Genomic DNA, 18,923 nt, shown 5'->3' with positions numbered 1-18,923 from the left:
ATTTGGTTGTACAACATTTGGTTGTTCTCTGAAATCCTTTGATTAAATATCATTGGAAGCAAATAAAAGGAGAAAAAAGTTACTATTCTAGAAGTCATAAACTACTAAAGCAATTATTGGAAGTTGCTGTAAATGTGTTTGAAGACTACTTTAGAAAGCAAACCGTAAGTGATTCCTTATAAAGACTGTCATCTTTATAAATTGTGTGGGGTTTTAAAAAGTTACCTTAATGGTAGCTTATAAGTGGAGACTTCTGAATTGAGATGAATATTTAAAAATGCTCCCAAAACTGGTCAGTCTGAAATATGTAAATAAAGCTAAAGGCTCAGCTCATATCAAATATGAAAATAATATCCTTAATAAGCATTTTACATCCCAATAGGAATTCAGACTTCTAATTATCTAGTAAGTTTAAAAATTATAAAGTAGCTTGCTAAAAAAATTAACCATAATCACATCAAATTAAAAATGTAATACTGAACACTGACAGGGAAGAAGCAGATTACCAGTCTCATTTACCATTAGTCTGAAATTTTATCACCTTTCTAGAAAGAAATTTTCATTAAGAATCAGAAGACTTTAACATTCTTTGATCCAAAAATTCCAGTTCTAGGAATCCAACTTGAGAAAATAATTTTGAGACAATGAAATTATGTGCAGGGAACGTATCACAATGTCAGCAGACTAACAAAAAGTATGGAAGTAGGTTAAGAAAAAAAGTAGAAAAAAAACTTAAGATGACAATTACAATGAAATAACAATTGTAAATACTCTGATTTTATTTTGTACAAAAATATATATTTATAAAGGGAAAAAAGAGAAAATACCTTATAAAAAGTATGACCATGGTTACTGCTAGTAACTAAGTCTGTTATTAGGTATTTAAAAATTATAACTCACTTTCAAAAGCTATTTGAAGATACAAAAAATAAAAAGCCCAGTCATAATGCAAATTATGCAAAGCCATTAAAACAGGTAAATGATAGTTATTTAGTAAAAGAAGATGAAATTATATTTTCAAAACAAAACATTTTCCTTTTTCTTATGAAGCAGAAACAAAACCATTTAAACTTCAAAAATTCGGTGCAGAGCTGGAAGAAGACAAATATATTAAGAACCAAGCAATTTTACTCACATGCTTTTAGTGCAAATTGTACCTAAAGAATGCATAAAAGCACAGAGAAAGACAGAAAATATGCCAAAGATTCATCATCTTTACTCAGAAAAACTTTCTAAAAAAGTTTCACTATGGCCATGATTACAAAGAAAAAAGTAATGACTTCCCAAAAAAATCCCGATGACAACTAACCAGGACTCAGGCCAGAATCAACAAACATAAGTAAACACACAGTATTTTGAAGGGTCCAAAGAAGTGGTCCTATGTTAGATGCTAGCTGGAGATACTTGTTATTTTACCCTTTAACTGTTTCTTTAATAAGCTGCATATTAATCTTAAGCTCAGGAACTATAAGTAAAACACTGGTATCACTGCCTACTTCATTTAGCTGTTTTAAAAAAGACGAAAAATATATCTGTCAAGTGCCTAGCAGAATGCCTAGGACTTAGAAACTATTCAATATGGTTGATTATTTTCCTCTTTTGTAAGATAATTACCATCAAAAAAGAATTTAAGAACCTACATTAATAACTGCAAGCAAAAGTAAGGCATCACTCATTGTCTCACTCAGGACTTCACCTTTGAAAATGTAGTAATTGATATTATCAATCTGCAAGCCAAAATGAACAAACAAATGCTTAAACTAGGTTGAGTGATAGAAATTCTATACAGAAAGAATGTTAAAATATCTATTACATTCATGATAAACAGCTATCATTTGTGCTTGATGTGCTAGAAAATTAGAATAAAGGGTCAATTTTATCTGAAGTCACCCGTATTAATTTCAAACATCAACTCATGCATTACAGTGTCCTTGTGTCCCTGTTCATAGATACATCACTTACATTATGGAAAGTACAACAGTTACATATTCACAGTAAATACTTCCAAGAATTACTTCAATATAATGCTACTGTTATTGATCAACATTACATAAACTGTAAGAGCTCATTTGTGACTAACCAGTTTTATACTACATATGTATAAAACAATAATCTGTAGATAATCTCAGAAATACCAGAACTCATAAATTTCCCAAACACATAAAGTAAAAGCAAACTGCAAAATTTCACCGTGTATATCACACTTATTTTACTTACAAGTAACATCTCCCCTTACTTTTTCTTCCTCTTGAGTCCAACTATTAGTTCCAAATTTTTGCATTGTATTTTTGTTAGGTGGGGCAAATCCATTATAGAACAAGGTGAAATATAAATTATTAAGACAAAAATTCACGCAAATACCAAATTAAATTTTACAAATAATTCTAATCTAAATTGATTTTTAAAGGAGACTGTAATATGCTTTAAAAAAAAAAAAATCCAGATGCTTACTACCATTACATGTTGTATCGTTTATTTCACTGTTTCTATGTATACAAAATTAAAACAATCAGATTAGCCTTAAAGAACAGGCACAAGAGCCCACACAGGTAGAATTAGACCTGGATAGTGGTGACATTAAGTTAAATGTACGTCTTTTATTAAACACTCAGGATTATTTCATTAAAGCTGTTCTTTTGTTTTGGTAGAGTGGTGTGGGAGAGAAAATGAGGTAGAGAAAGCAATATAGTTGATATCATTTTAACTACATTATGACAAACACTAAGATTTCCCTCTTAATAGCATTCATATAACTTCTCACCTAAAAAAATAAAACTTTATATAGTTTCTTAAATTCCAATACAGGGAACTGATTGTACTTACTGGATTTTAACAGGCACTTTCCCACCTGGCAAAATGGAAGGAAAGTGGTATAGACAATAAAAATCATACCTAAGAGGGATGTCTCCTTGGCAAATGCTGCAGCTATAGCTGGATCCAATGCAGGTTGTCCATCTCCAGATGGAAGATCAGGTCGAGTATAATCCCTACTTTTATCATTGTTGTACTTCACATTCAAATTCACAAGTTTGGAAAAATCAATCCTTAGGGTACAGCAAGCATTATAGATATTTTGACCATCTAGGGCCTGTTAAAGTGAATAAAGCATATCAGTAGTGTTAGGAATCAAAATTAGCAAAAAGCATGTCTTTATAGTAAAACCTAATGCATAACAGCCATCAAAAGACAACAAATTTCATACACTGTTTTTCACTATTTCAGTTTTAGATGTAGTATTTTCCATAAATACTTTAAGTGGGAAGTGTTACTTAAATCTGAAATATAAAGTTAAACATATGTACTAATACTTTTAATTAAAAAAAACCTGCAAATAGTTTATTTTTAACAAGGGTCACAGTCAATCCTGCCAAAGTAGTACCTTAACAGATTGCGTAATTTTTTATGTAAATTTTATAAATGGCAGTTTTTGTAAGACTTGAATAATTTTATAAGGTAATTTCCATTTGATGTCACATTGTATGAAGTCCCTCAAGTCAGAAACATATCATTGATGTATAATAGTAATTATATTGATGAAATGTGGCAAAAACTAGTATCTTCCTTAACCTTAACTAGTATCTTCCTGAATGATGTAATTTGCTGAATTAGCAAATCCAGCATCATCTCAGGAAAGATCTGAAATAGAAGAAAGCCAGCTCTAGACACAAAAGTCTACACTCAATTAAGTCATCTTGAGCAAGTTTCTTAACCTCTTTGAATCTCAGAATTTTTCTTAATCTGGAAAACTGAGTTAATGATGCTATGCTTCCTCACAGGGTTATAAGATCATATATGTGAAAGGACTATGCTGTTTATTATTATCACTATGTTCTTTTTCTGCTCCAGGTGACTGAAACAAATTAGAGAACAGGGGCATATATTAATTTTTCATTAGATAAACAAACACTGTATAAAGCAGCAGTTTGAAAATGGAGAGTATGTTTAGCTCCATATACCACAGTGAAAATAAAACAATAGTTCTTCTGATAAGCATATATAAACAGATCAAACCTGATGTTTATGTACATCAAAATCCATAAGATGTGTTTAAAGTGTTAAAAGTGTATTTTAATAGGACAACAGCTTTTTTTCACTTACTTGATGTCTGAAAGAGAATTTTTATATTACCTATTTTAATCATCATAAGATTAACTAAGAAAAGTAACTGAAACTTAAAAACAGAAGTATCTGTTTTAGAGAAACTATAGCTGCTTAATGTATACAAGGCTGGTAATTCGTTCAAATATTCCCACTCTATGGAAAAAAGAAAGCCCTTCCCTTAATATATCAAATTAAGACTTATAGTGAATGTATTCATCAAGTTAAAAACTATCTTGAAAATAAATGAACACAGGGCCTCCCCAGTGGTGCAGTGGGTTGAGCACAGCGCTGTGAAGCTGTCCGTAGCCTTTGCAGCACCGGTTCGATTCCCAGCCAGCCAGGGAGATTCCTACATGGTGCAGCAGACCTCTCCTGTCGCGCCCACTGTTCCCCTCAGCAGTGTATTTCAGTTGTCTGCCTGTTCTGCTCCCCCCTCTGTCTCTGGTGAATCCTCTCATCCTCCCGCGCCTCTGGCCTATACCCCAGCTCTTGTATAAGTAAATCTTTAAAAAAAAGATGTGATATATATATACACAATGCACTACTACTCACCTATTACAAGAAAAAGAAACACTCTTAAAAAAAAAATAATTGAACACAAGCCTACTCATTTCAATAGAGTACTGGTGAAAACTCAAAGCAACAGACACATCAGGATCTGAATTACATCTGAGTAATCTGAGTTAGGCTAGGTACCAAGTATCCACTCCATCAGTCAGAAAACTAAAAGTATTAATTAAATTCTTTGATATTAAGGTAAACAAAGTATTAAAATAGGTATTCATTTACGTATGCCACCTTCCAATGGGTAAAATGTGAACCAAGTAATAGAATCTGTCTCTATCCAATATATGAATATCAAAAGATGAGTTGCAAAATTCACTCTGACGTGACTATTTCAATAATTATCAAAGAAAAAATCTACTATCTTGTAAGAAAAGACCTAACTTTGAGTTACAAAATCCAGATTAATGTAAAAAAATAAACTACTGAAACAAAGTTACTAACGTCACAATAAAGTTTCTTTGGGACTAAATTCTTAGCAAGCAACATTAAGTTCCTTAACTGCCAAGCAGAAAACCCTCCCTGCTGGCAAGGGTTTAAGATACAACTTAAGCTGTCTGCAGCCAGTCAGGGAGCAACCCACATGGCACAGCTGACCTCTCCTGACTGGCCCGCTGCTCCCCTCAGCAGTGTACTTCATCTGCCTCTTCTGTTCCCCACTCTGTCTCTGATGAATCCTCTCACCCCCACACCTCTGGCCCAGCTCTTGTATACATAAATAAATAAATCTTCAAAAAAAAATTTTTATGTAGGTATGTAGGTGGTAGACCCACAATCTAAACTGTAAGAACTAGAGAAATTAGCCAACATGTAAATTAAAACCTCCTGTTAGCAACAAAAGAGAGGAACAAAAACTAAGGATGTGTATAAGAGGAACCCAGCCAGCCATCTTTGACTGTTGGCTGATATAAGGGAAAAAAATCAAATTAAAATATATATGCATACAAGCTCACTTCCAGCTTGTAATTTTCAAATTTTCAGAAAAAAGTAGCACATAGATCAGCCTTATATTCAGTAATCAGGTTTGCAGTGATCTTGCTGGAACAAAGATTTATGATAGTAAAAATTCAAGTTAATTTGCAGACACTGGCATGTGTCTTCTCACAGGAGAAGTTTAGAGAATAAGCAAAAACAATCAGAAAAAAATTTTCATAGTAAATGTAAAATTTACGGCTAAAACATGATAAAACTCAGGAAAGATATCTGGCATAGACTGATATAAAAAGCACAACAGAACACTGCATGTGAACTGGAAACAGAAGTCACTATAAAATTTTGCACTATCTATCTTTTAATGGTATTTACTATTTACCTAGTAATACCTACATTTCTGAAGAGACTGTTGGGGGGGGGGGCACAGATTTAGAAGATGCTCAAGGATATCTTAAGATCCAAATTCATTATCTAACTCTAGCTACTCCCAAAAAATTATCAAAATTAAGATGTTTATTACAGAAATAAAAAATGTCAGGCCAATTATCTGCCAATATGAAACCATCCCAAGACAAGTAAACCATGCAGGATTTTCCTAAAACAGACTGAAATCATTAGTTTCATTATACATCCTCCAACCAAATGAATGTGGAAATACAGACTGTAAATGCTTTCCAAAAAAAAAGAAAGAAAGCAGATAATGAGCCCCTTTTTTGCCCAAGAAAACAGGAAAGGATCATTTTACTGGATCTCTCAAAATATCTGCATAAAGCAATGTGTATTAGGCAATAAGGAATGACTAATATGATCTTGCTGCTGCCCATATTTCACCTCATGTTTACTTTTACTATTAGTAGCTAATGATATATAAATTTTCTAGAAGAAATCAATGAGAAATAATCCATGGGTATGCTAAAATAAAATGACTATATTACAGAACTTCTAAAAGACAGTGTCGCTATCCAGTGACAACTGTACATATTCATTAAGAAAAACTGATAATGCTCCTAAAAAGCTGTTTCTAGTAAAAAACCAGAGGGCTGTTTTGTACTTATATGGGTTAAAATTTCAGGATTCTATAAAACAATGAATTTTTAAAAGCACAGGTAAAAAGGAGACTATGTCGTATCTTTGTTTGCCAATACACTACTTATCAGTAAGTCTTTCTGAAAAAGGCATTAGGGTTTTTTCATTAATAAATGTGAGGAACATTTAAAACATTTACTTTTTATTTAACAATGTTTGTTAATATGACTTGTGATTATCACCTTAAATGTCAACCTTCAGTATAAACATTCTCTTGTTACTGACTTGATCGATTTTTGAGACTAGACCAACATATAGCAAACTTATGATAAATTCAAGAGATTATAGTGTTTTTTATAGTGTTTTTCCCTCCAACTTTTATTAACAAATTCCTATTGTTAATCTGTTTTTCAGTAAGTTACTATTCTCATTGCTTCTCAGCCTTTTGGCTTAGATCAACTGCAATTACTACTGTTATAAAGCAAAATGGTAGAAGGGAAAATTTGAACTAACTGAAAGTAACTGACAAAAATTATAACTAGTACTTGGAAAGAGTTTACCTTGCTCATCACTCAAGCTAACTTTACACAGCAGTGGTTACCAGAGTTTTCAAACAAAGAAAGTAACAAGAGTACTAGGGTCCCAACTCCAAAGATTATGACTTTTTTAGAGCAGGATAGTCTAGGAGTCCTATTTTTTGTAAGTCTTGGTTCCATACAAACTATCTTGATCTGAGAGAAGAGTTAAATGGAGAAAATGAAGACAAAGGGAGTAAAAAGAAATGATTTAATGGTTTAATACACTTAATGGATTAATAATGAAATAGTAACAAAAGTGAGGTAATGTGGCACAAGAAGTTAAAGAGAACCAATGGCAGATTTAAATAAGATACACAAACAGAAAATTAGGCATTCAAGAAGCAAATATCTGGCCTGTAGTTGGGAGTAGCTGTGATATAGGAAATACTACTTCTAATACACAACCTATTATCAGCAGCAAAAGCAGGTAAATGATGTGACTAAGAAGTAGACATAGGTACCTACTCAGAAAGACTGTCCTTAAAAACAATCTTGACAGAAAATTGGATAGTCTTAAATAAACTGAGAATGTTAAACAGGTGTGCATGCACAATACAATCCCTCTATATTTACTCAAGAGCACAAAATGTTTAGACCCTAAATTAATCAAAAGTGCAAATATATACAGGCTGTAACTACAGATGATGACTTTAAATATTTCTCTTTTAAGACAAATATTAATTTTTTCTGATAATACCTAAGTGCCACCAATTTGAGCTATCTATAATGCTATGTAGTATTGCAAAGTTATGTCAGTACACATACCATCAACCATATATCTACAGCAGTGGTTACCACTGCTGACAAATATCACTAGCTCCCACAAAAAAAAAAAACAAAAACTCTACACTTACTAGTTTTGCTTGTTGAGCATTTACTGGATCACCATACTGAAGGAGAGCTTGAAACTGGTTATTTTTTGTAAATGTGATTATCTTCAATACAGCACCAAACTTAGAAAATATCTGTAAAATATTAAAATCAAAATATTATCTACTGTATTATTATTTCTCCAGTTTATAGGTAAACATGAAAATCAAATCAGCCTTACTTGGTGAAGAACATCAAGTGTTACAGGGTAGTACATGTTGTCAATTATTATTCTAAGCACTGGACTCTGGGCTGGAGTCACTGCACTCTCACTAACTGTGGTACCACTCAGAGGAGTATTTGCTGTTTGGACAGCTGTCACAGCTTGAAGAACTGCTTGAGCACGCTGAAAATTGAAAGATAAGTACGTTAGAAACACACCCAGTATTTTCACTTATACACTACTATATGTTACACTATTCATTTATTTTCTAGAACACATAGAGATCAAACAAAATTTAGCACTCACATAATTTAATACTGTGAGCACCTGCCATTAGCCAGTTATTGACTGTTTATAATTCAAGTATTCTAGCAGCATTTACTTTAAAACAATCATCTAGGGTTTAATAGTAATGTTGAACAAGCAAAAATAGGCAATGTAATAAAAAAACCAAAATGTAGTTTTGGTAGATTCACGTAATTAGAAAATGTTTTAAATGGAAACTTTTGGAGATTGAGTTTCAGTCTAACATTACTCACTGAATTAAAAAGGCTCATGGTAAACTTCAACAAGGCAATTTTTATAATATCAGAAGACCTCCCATAAAGATTATTTCTAATATAATTAAAATATGGTAATACTCAGGCTACAAATAAGTCTTTTTCATACTAGTGTTGTCTACTGACATCAAAATTTTAAAACATACTATAGCACAAAGCCACAAAATTTGCAGGAGTACTGAGTATTTTCAGGAATACAAATTAAATATGAAGGATACTTTACATACATATTATACAGTACCTAATGAACCATCAATTATAAAGTACACTTATTTTATGTCTTGCTAATAAAATGCTAATTAAACCACACTATAATTTTAAGAGGAATCTTAATTGAGATTTTAAGATTTGGAAATAAGTACACATAGAATTAAAGAAATACAGTATCTGTCAGTTAAATGTGCCAAAAAGAATGCCTTTATTACTCTTGTGCCTTTTCTATTATTACTATGACAGATTCACTGATAAGGAAATAATTTCTATCTTAAAAGGAATCAGAAAAACCACAAAGTAAAAAAAAAAAGTTGCTAAATATAACAACAGATAACTCTCCATTGCTCTATTATTTGAAAAAGCTGTACTGACAGATGAATAGGAATATAAACAGAGTAAAAGATGGATGATAGGTGAAAAAGGAGAATACAAAAGAATTAGGATACTACTAAACAAGAATTACCAGTGCTTGTTTTGATAGTGCATATACTAACATTGGAATTTTACAGAGAAGATCAATATAGCCCCTGACCAAAGATGAAACTAATTGATGAAAAAAGATTTTTTTGAGTTACTAACCAATGCTATGGTGGTAATCACTGTGCAATATATGTGTATGACCAATCAACACATTGTATACCTTAAATTGACACAATTATATCAATTATACTTCAATAAAGATGGGAGGAGAGTAGAATACTCATTTCACTGAAAAATTTACACAACCAGGGGATCCTATAACCTGACTCAAAGATACCACATACTCATCTAGTCAAACCTCATCATTTAAATGATAATAACAGGACTTGTAATTTTTTTTTGGCTGCAGTGAATCATTAATTCAAATCCAGTATTTAAAACATGATACTTTAATGCAACAGACACATTTACACAACTGTGGGAAAATGATAAGAAAATAAAATCAAGCAAGATAAAAAGATTTCTAGAGCAACATTTATTATTTAAATGTTTGGATAGATTTGAACCAATACATATTTAAATATTTTAAGTAGCTCACTGCAATATTACTCTCACGAACATGTCCTACATATATATTTATCTCTAATAACAAGTACAGAGATACCTGAACATAGGAAAATGCCAAAAAAATTTATTGAAATTCATATGCAACCACAAAATACCCTAAATAGCCAAAGCAGTTCTGACAAAAAAGAAGAAATATGGCAGCATTACATTTTCAGTCTTCAAACTATAATATAAAGCTATCATAATTAAAACAGCTCGGTACTGAACAAAACTGACACACAGACCAATGGAATAGAATCAGGACCCCAAAAATAAACCCACACCTATACAGACCATTAATATATGACAAAGGAGGCAAGAACATACATTGGGAACAAGGAAATCCTGTTCAATAAATAGTGCCAGGAAAACTGGGCAGCCAAATGCAAAAGACTAAGCTAGATCAAAAATCAGCTCAAAATGGGAAAAAAGTGCTAGATGTAGGATCTGAAACCATATAATTCAGAGGAAAACACTTCACAGTTAAGCTTCAATGATATCTTCACAGATAAAACTTCAACAGCAAAGAAAACAAAAGAGAAATTAAGCAACTGGGATCACATCAAACAGCTGTGAAGCACAAGAAACTAAGAAAAAAAGACAACCAACCGAATGGGAAAAAAATATTCACACAACATACATCTGACAAGGGGCTGGTTAGAACTTACACAACTCAACAGAAAGAAAATCTAATAAAAAAATGGGCAAAAGAGTTAACCAGAGAGTTATCAGCAAGTATAGGTGAGGATGTGGAGAAAAAGGTAGTCTTTTACACTCCTGGTAGTAATGTAAACTGCTCCAGCCCCTACAGATAGTAGAGGTGTCGCAAAACATTAAAAATGGATCTCCCATATGACCTGGCAATTCCATTCCTCGGTATCTACCCAAAGAACACAAAATACACTATTTCAAAAGAAAACTTGCACTTCCATGTTCACTACTTAGAAGAGCCAAACTATGGAAACCACCAAAGTGTCCAAAAACAGATAAATGGATCAAGAAAATAATGCATATATATACAATAGAAAAATACTTAGCAATCAAAAAAGATAAATTCATGCCATTTGGAGCTAGAAGGGATTGTACCAAGCAAAATAAGCCAGAAGAAAAAGACAAATACCAGATGGTGCACTTTTAGGTGAAATAAGAATAAACAAAGGGTCAGATACAGTAAAATCAAAAACTAGCCCTAGAAAGCAAAACTGAAAACAGAACTGACACATTGGGGGTGAGAAAGGGGTAGGAGGATAGACAGCACAAGGTGGAGAAGAGAGGGAGCATAATAGACTGTGGTGGTAGACTGTGCTTTGGTGGTTGCAATGCTACGAACAGCACCAGAAAGGGGAAATATCCTTCCAAAAGAAACAACAATATAAGCCAACCTCATCTCAATTAAAAAAAAATAAAAACAATTTCATACATTTTTTTAAATTCACAAAGCAGAGTTGGCATGCCAATCCAGATTTTAAACTTCTTACTGCACTGTTCCATATACACAGAAAAGGACACATCATAAATGGATAAAATATCCCAAATTGGATATATAATAATTATCCAGATAAAAAATAGATTATCAGAAAAGCCACACTCACGTTTTCTCCAAATAACATAAATGCACTTAAATAATATTATATAGTATTTATATACTATATATTACATACATTATATTTATGATTTAACATGTGTGTTTTGCAGAAACCAGTAGCTTGTTCACTCTTTTTGTTAGACAGTAGTCCAACAAATAAATACATCACAATATTGCTGAACATTTGGACTGTTTCTAGCTTTGGACTATTATATACATATCTTTTGATGCATATGTGGGTTTCTTCGGTTAAGTAAATTTACTAAATCAAAGAATATGTATATGCTCACCTTTAGTAGATATATTTCCAGTTTTTAATAATGATGCTACCAATTTACCTAACTATCACTCATACATAGTGTTCAAGCTTCTCCACATTGTTACTAACACTTGATACTATGTCTTTTTAAGTGGGTACACTAAAACTATAAGTATCTTAAATTCTGGCAAGAATCAGAAAAAATGTCAACACAATGTAGCTGATCACTTAAAATCACGGAGTTTTTAAAAATTATTAGCGTATTTAAGAAACATTAAAAATATATGCAATAAGGGCCTCCCTTGGTGGCGCAGGTGGTTGAGCGCAGCACTGTGAAGCTGTCCGCAGCCTCTGCAGCGCAGGTTTGATCCCGGCCGGCTGGCGAGGGTCCCACATGGCGCGGCAGACCTCTCCTGCTCGCCCACTGCTCCCCTCAGCAGTGTATTTCGTCAGTCTGCCTGTTCTGTTCCCCACTCTGTCTCTGGTAAATCCTTTCACCCTCCTGCACATCTGACCTGTACCCCAGCTCTTGTATGTATAAATAAAATCTCTTAAAAAAAAATACATGCAATAAATCTAGTCAATCTGGTAATATATGGTAGTATTTCATTTAAATGATTTTAATTTGCATTAAGGGTTTTTATTTTTTTTAAATATTTATTTATACATACAAGAGCTGGGGTGCAGGCCAGAGGTGTGTGTGGGGGGGGGGGTGACAGGATTCACCAGAGATAGAGTGAGGAGAACAGGCAGATCTACTGAGATACATTGCTGAGCAGAGCAGCAGGCGAGACAGGAGAGTTCTGTTGTGCCATGTGGGTCATCTCCCTGGCCAGGGATTGAACTCCTGCTGCAGTGGCTACAGATAGCTTCATAGTGCTGAGACTTAGCCCCTTGCGCCACCAGGGAGGCCTGATTTTTATTTTACAATTTATTTACATGGACAAGAACTAAGATCTAGGCCAGAGGTACGAGCGTAGGGGTGGGAGACAGGATTCATCAGAGACAGAGTAGGGAGTAGAGTAAGCCTACTGAAACCCACTGCTGAGGAGAGTAGCAGGAGAGACAGGAGAGGTCTGCTTCGCCAGACCTCTAGAAAAGGCAGATGGAACTGGTGCTGCAGTGGTTAGCAACAGCTTGATAGAACAGAGTCTCTAGTCCCTGCACCACCAGGGAGGCCCCTTTTATATTTATTTTTTTGTGTGTAGAACTCGGGTGTAGGCCAGAGGTAAAGGAGATGAGGGCTCACCAGAGACAAAGTGGAGAGGAGACAGGTAGATTTTTCCAAAATACATACAGTGCTAAGAGGAGCAGTGAGCGAGAAAGGAGATGTCTGCTGTACCGTATGTGGGTTAGCTGCCTGGCTGGGATAGAACACAGCCATAGCAGTGATAGTGCTGAGACATAACCGCTATGCCACTAAGGAGGCCCCCTGCATTAAACATTTTTAATCCAAACTTAACATCTCCTTGGCAGATCAGAGGTTGGACATTTTAGAGGAAACAGCAAAGACATGAATTTAGCAATTCGCCATGTGGAGTGTGGGGTAGAACAATGGTACAAGACAGGCAGACAGACCATGATATTCCAGGCAAAAGTGATGGCACAGTGGCCTCAAAAGACAGAAAATGAAAGAGCATACTATGTTAAGGTAATCTACAATTACCTTTGGGATACAAACACAGGCAAATAGGGAGGGACTAGCCATAAAACAGAGGCGAGCAACAGTGGCAATAAAGAGTCTTTATCTTAAGCATGGAAAGGATCTGCTGAAGGGAGTAATTTAGTCAGATTTATACATTTTGAAAAGATACAAACTTTACTGTACTAGGAAAAGCAAACACAAAAAAGTAGACCAGTAAGAGAGCTATTACAGCAATACCATTAAGAGGTGAAGTGTCTAAAAAAAGATAGATAAAATAGGTTGACATCAAGGAGAGTGAATTGATAGCATTTGTTGACTGTGTTGAGGAAGTAGTCATCATTCACACACATATTCTTTTGCCCCTCTCCTACCATGAAACCTATTAAAATGCTATAAATTTGTGTAAAATAGGATAAATGTAAACACCACATAGAGAGATGATCATCATTAGATGAAAATAGTTTCATCAGATTCTTGGAAACAGAAATGAACAGAACCAAGTAAACAGAAAACAATGCTAACACAAAGTAAACAGGAAGTGTACTGGTAACAGTCACATGAACGATATTGGAAATCAGAGGGTTCACAGGAGGGAAAGGGTGAAAATAAAAGGGTTAATGGAGTATCTGGCTAAATTCCCACAGTTGTATGTCTCTTCTTCCCCTCCCCCATCACCAAAACTAAAAACTAGAATAAAATGCTCCTTAAGGGAACCAGAAATCCAAAAGGCAGTTTTGTTGGCCCAGAGTAAAGACCTCTTTGTTATTTGGAGAGCTAGGTGGGTTGGAATACCAGCTTAGTGTACAACTCTTTCCTCTTTACCCTAGAGGAAAGCACACAAGATCAATAAAACCTAAACGTTATTCTGAATTAGGAACAGACAACAAAGAAGGGTGAAAGAAAACATAATGTAAGAGCACGGAAAATAATGGAGTATAATGAAATATTTTAAATATACCATTAATTAGTATCCTTAAAAAACAGTCAGGTCTTATAACATACCAACTATAGTATCAAAAGGATGACTCAAGATTAACTAGGGTTTCAAGAAACTTTGCACTGATCATTCTCTGCCTGGAAAAACTTGCAATGGACTAAGCATCTTATTCCATGACCATCATAAAGTTTGTTACTCAAATGTCCTTGCTACTTGGTGAGGCTTTTCATTGGTTAACTGGAAAGGACAAATGCACCTTCCCCCACTCACATTTTTTCTTCATATGTTCATTTTATTTGAATCTTTCAAATTGAGGATGCATTCATGAATTACTATACTGAAAATACTAACATGTAAAATAAGATATTAAATGCAATTTTAAATTCTAAGTCAAAAAGGATAAAGGGGTACTTTATTTTGGTTTATTTCCTCATAAATTCTTTTATGACTTTTTTTGTTTTTTTTTTAAAAGATAGATTTATTTATCTATTTATTTATTTATTTATTTGTTTGTTTGTTTATTTATTTATTTATTCAAGCACTGGGTATAGTCAGAAGCGCGGGAGGGTAAGAGAATTCAAAAGAGACAGTGCGGGGAGCAGAGCAGGCAGAAGGACCGAAGTACACTGCTAAGGGGAGCAGCGGGCGGCAGGAGAGGTCTGCATGCCATATGGGACCCTCCTCCGGTGGAGCAGCCGGGGATTGAACTGGCGCTGCAGAGGCTGTGGGCAGCTTCGCAACCCAGCGTTCAACCACTGCGCCACCGGGGAGGCCCCTTATATGACTTTCAAAGGTACAAAAAGAATAAAATTACCAAATTAAAAGTTGAAATTTTAGCCTTCTTTTTTAGAAAAGTTTTGCAAGTTTATTTTTCATCAACTATCAAAATGATCTTGTTACATTTTCTTAAAGGTTAAATAAAGTCTGAGGAATTATTTTCCATTAAATTTTCAGATAAGAGCCAGATTATAATTTATATTTTACTGAAACATGAAGATATAATTAGATAAAAAAACTATTGAAATTTTCAGAGCTAAAGATTTTAGACATTACTATATATTGAGGTCTAAAATCATTTTTAAAACTATTTAAAAATTTTATTAAATAATGTCTTCTATATAACAATTTTAAATACATTCATATATTCTCCATTCTTACATTCCCCTCCTCAGGAAAATCATTACCACATCTTCAATAGGAATTTTTCCATAAGAAGAAATTAAGACCCATAAAAAGTCAAACCAACCAACGGCTCTGAACGTCATACGTTCAAGTCTAAGCATAGAGTTGTATAAGTTTATGCTAACAAGTTCTATCTCACAAGCAATTTCTATACAAAATTTTCAACCTTACAACAAGAAACAGAACATTTTCACCAGAACCTTAAAAGCAGTTAAACAAATACTATTTAAATAATTTATCTGGTACTAAGTTAGAATATGAAAATAATAGAATGTACATACTTTCAGTAAATTAACATAAAATTTAGGAACATAAAAAAAAATCATCTTTAATATAAGAAGAAAATGCCCACAGAAATCTCTCCTACACAATTAAAAGTTTTATTTTCTGTTCATACATTGTGAATGCCATAATATGCTCTAGGCCATTATATTTATGTACCTACACATACTCACTTGGTTTAAAGTATTATCTGTTTTTAGTTCTTTGTGATTGGAGTACTGGATATAAATCGGTTGGTTACGAAGATGAGGTGTCACAGCAGAATAATAATTAACCATAGTAATAGCTGCCTCCTCTGTTGCTAGTTCCAAAAAAGCCTGAAAATTTAAATAGCAAAAATTTTACTTTTAATACTATGAATTAAATTCAAAGACTTCGATATCTGTAGAATACATTCAACTAATTAGAAAAACCAATATCTAGAATATAACATTTAAAGTTGTATTTAAATGCTCTAATAGAATTAGAAATCCTTTATGGACATTTAGATAGACAAAGATAAAATCTCAAAATAGTTTTTTGAGTATGAGATGTTTCTCGTTTCACCACTGATGAAATTTCCATCCACCACAAATTCCTTTTCCCTAACAAAAGCTAGAGAAAACAAAGTATGAACATTTTCTAACATCAAATCTACTATTAACCTAGAGATGTCAAAATCATTTTTAAAGCAATATGAGACAAAGGAAAATTTTTTAAAAATCAAACATCAGAGTAATAGTGAATAAAGAAAAAAATTTTAATGTCATACATTCTTCTAAGTGGTATTTATTAAAAAATTTTAAACAAAATTTCTTATTTAATATACCTGGGCCCTACTGCTACTAGTGCATCTAATTCTATAAAGTATAGCTAGGAATAATGACTAATTTCTCCTGATGCTACCAGGCATTTTCCAATAATCCTAAGGATATGATGCTACTAATTTGTGTCTCAATGATTTCTGATATTACAAAGAGCAGGGCCACAATAAAAAATTTCACTGATACTTTTCACAATCTCTTAACAATTGTTCAATCAGAGTCTTAAAGCACGTTCAAAAGGCAAGATTTGAAAAGTATGGTGACTCATTCATTTTAACTCCCCGGCATTAGTTTCCTGCACACAGTTACCAGGAAAAAAATCACAGTAAGACTTCTGTTATGTTCTTTCAGAAAACTGACCTACAAATTCTATCCCTCTATTAGGCAAGAGCTAATTCACACTTGCTGGAGAGCTCAGAGCTTAACATTTTATAAATCCTGAAAGAGGAATACCTGATTTTTTCCTTTCAGCATAAGGATGTTGGTCACCTTACCAAAAGGTAAGCCTAAAGCAATAACTTCAGTTTCTGTCACTTCACCAGGTAATTTTCGAATATGAAGTACACGAGAAGGCGCACCATCCATTTTATCTTCTCCTTTAAATTTTTTACTATCATTACCATTGGCTGAAAAACATTAAAAAAAGGATCAAACTAAATTTTAAAACGAACTGAAAAAACAGCTGAATGTAATTAAATTTCTAAAAACTCAAAATTTAGGATTTCAAAAGAATATCAATTATTATTAAATGAAATTATCAACAAGATTAATACTGGATAAACACATCCCTGAATAGTATATGTTAAGAGTAATAAATGATAAGTAAAAACATTAAAATGCAATGTCATAAAGAAAGTGTCCAATAGTTAAATGACACAATTACCTTTTGATTTAATCATCTCATTAAAGACAGAAATACAAAAAGGAAAAATTTGGATTTGTAAAAATTTTAAATTTATAAATTATTTAACTTGAAAAAAAAATTAGTGTGCTAAAAAGGGGGATCAGAAATGGTAAACTGTGAAAATGACCATGTAGCCATTCCACATTCTTGTGTACTATACTTTTCCTGGCAGCTCTTTCTGCCCACTTGTGTCTCTCCAAGTGTCCCTTTTTCTTCTATCCCTTTTCCCATAAACCTACTCCTTAAATATTAAAAAAAAAACACTTTTTCTCATTTCTTAATATTACCCACCTAACCTACCTATCAATAGGTAGGCTATTTATCTCACTGATTACTTTATTCTCTATTACCCTGAATTAAAGTACACAGATATATTTTAATCAACAAATTAGTTAACTGCCTCTATTCTAACACCTCACCAAAAATTAAAACTGAAGAACTTGCCAGCTATTCACTATTCCAGATTCAGTCCTAAGGATATTTCTGACACTCTAAAATATTGCATTTTTATACACAGAAACACACAGGTCTATTCCTTTTTATAAGTAATTTTAGATATTGTACCCTCCACAAAACATTCAACACTATCTATAAACACTATATCTAAAATATACATATTTAATATCTGTAAAACTCTAAGATCATCTTAATGTCTAAGTGTCTTCAAAATTTATCACACAGTGACTCTTTAAACAGTTACAGAGTATCAAGAATTTGGTGCCTTTTTTTAAGGTTCTGGGGGGCAGCAGCAAACAAAATGAGCAAAATTCCCGATGCGCTCCCACAATCTAGCAGAAGAAATGGATTAACCAGTCCAAGAACAGGTGATTTCTTATAGTTAAGTGTTATGAAGAAAGTAAAGCAGAGTGAGTGATTAAAAGTGACTTTAACAGAGGCATAGAAGAGGGTGGTGTGGCAGTGAGTTTATTAAATGATCTGAAAAACATGTCTAGGGGATAATATGTGAACTAAATGGAGTTTCCCAACCTGCTTTTGTTCCCTAACTTTAACTTGTTCATACATACACTCCAGCACCTGGGTTTCAAAATCATTTTCTTGTTTAATTCCATAAATCTCTATTATTATAGTTCTACTTGTTCAACACTATTCTAATTCTATAACTTAAAATTCTATACCTTCAAATGCATACCGACCTCAGGCAAAATTTCAAAACTTTATACTTCATCGGCCCAGGGAAACTGACAACAAAATTCTCATTCTCCAAGTCTTTCAAATACATGCATTTACAAAAGCACTGGTAGATTCCCTTATAAAATATGACAAGAGTTTCA

At 33.2% G+C, this 18,923-nt stretch overlaps 1 protein-coding gene across 4 annotated transcripts in view; it reads right to left on the bottom strand.

The window, feature by feature from the left end:
- Positions 1 to 18,923, bottom strand: part of PTBP2 (polypyrimidine tract binding protein 2) — a gene marked incomplete at its 3' end in the record, with an annotated part of 73,248 nt that overhangs the window by 17,945 nt on the left and 36,380 nt on the right. For all 4 annotated transcript variants that reach the window (XM_084243258.1, XM_084243259.1, XM_084243256.1 and 1 more), the window contains exons 3-7: positions 17,181 to 17,353; positions 16,098 to 16,241; positions 8,254 to 8,418; positions 8,057 to 8,167; positions 2,893 to 3,088 (exon numbers count right to left, since the gene is read on the bottom strand). In XM_084243258.1, the coding sequence (XP_084099384.1) occupies positions 2,893 to 3,088; positions 8,057 to 8,167; positions 8,254 to 8,418; positions 16,098 to 16,241; positions 17,181 to 17,353 (789 nt within the window). The remainder of the gene's footprint in view (positions 1 to 2,892; positions 3,089 to 8,056; positions 8,168 to 8,253; positions 8,419 to 16,097; positions 16,242 to 17,180; positions 17,354 to 18,923) is intronic.

Source organism: Talpa europaea (assembly GCF_964194135.1).
Source record: "Talpa europaea genome assembly, chromosome: 9".
Classification (NCBI taxonomy): domain Eukaryota; kingdom Metazoa; phylum Chordata; class Mammalia; order Eulipotyphla; family Talpidae; genus Talpa; species Talpa europaea.
This window is presented reverse-complemented; position numbering and strand designations above follow the sequence as displayed.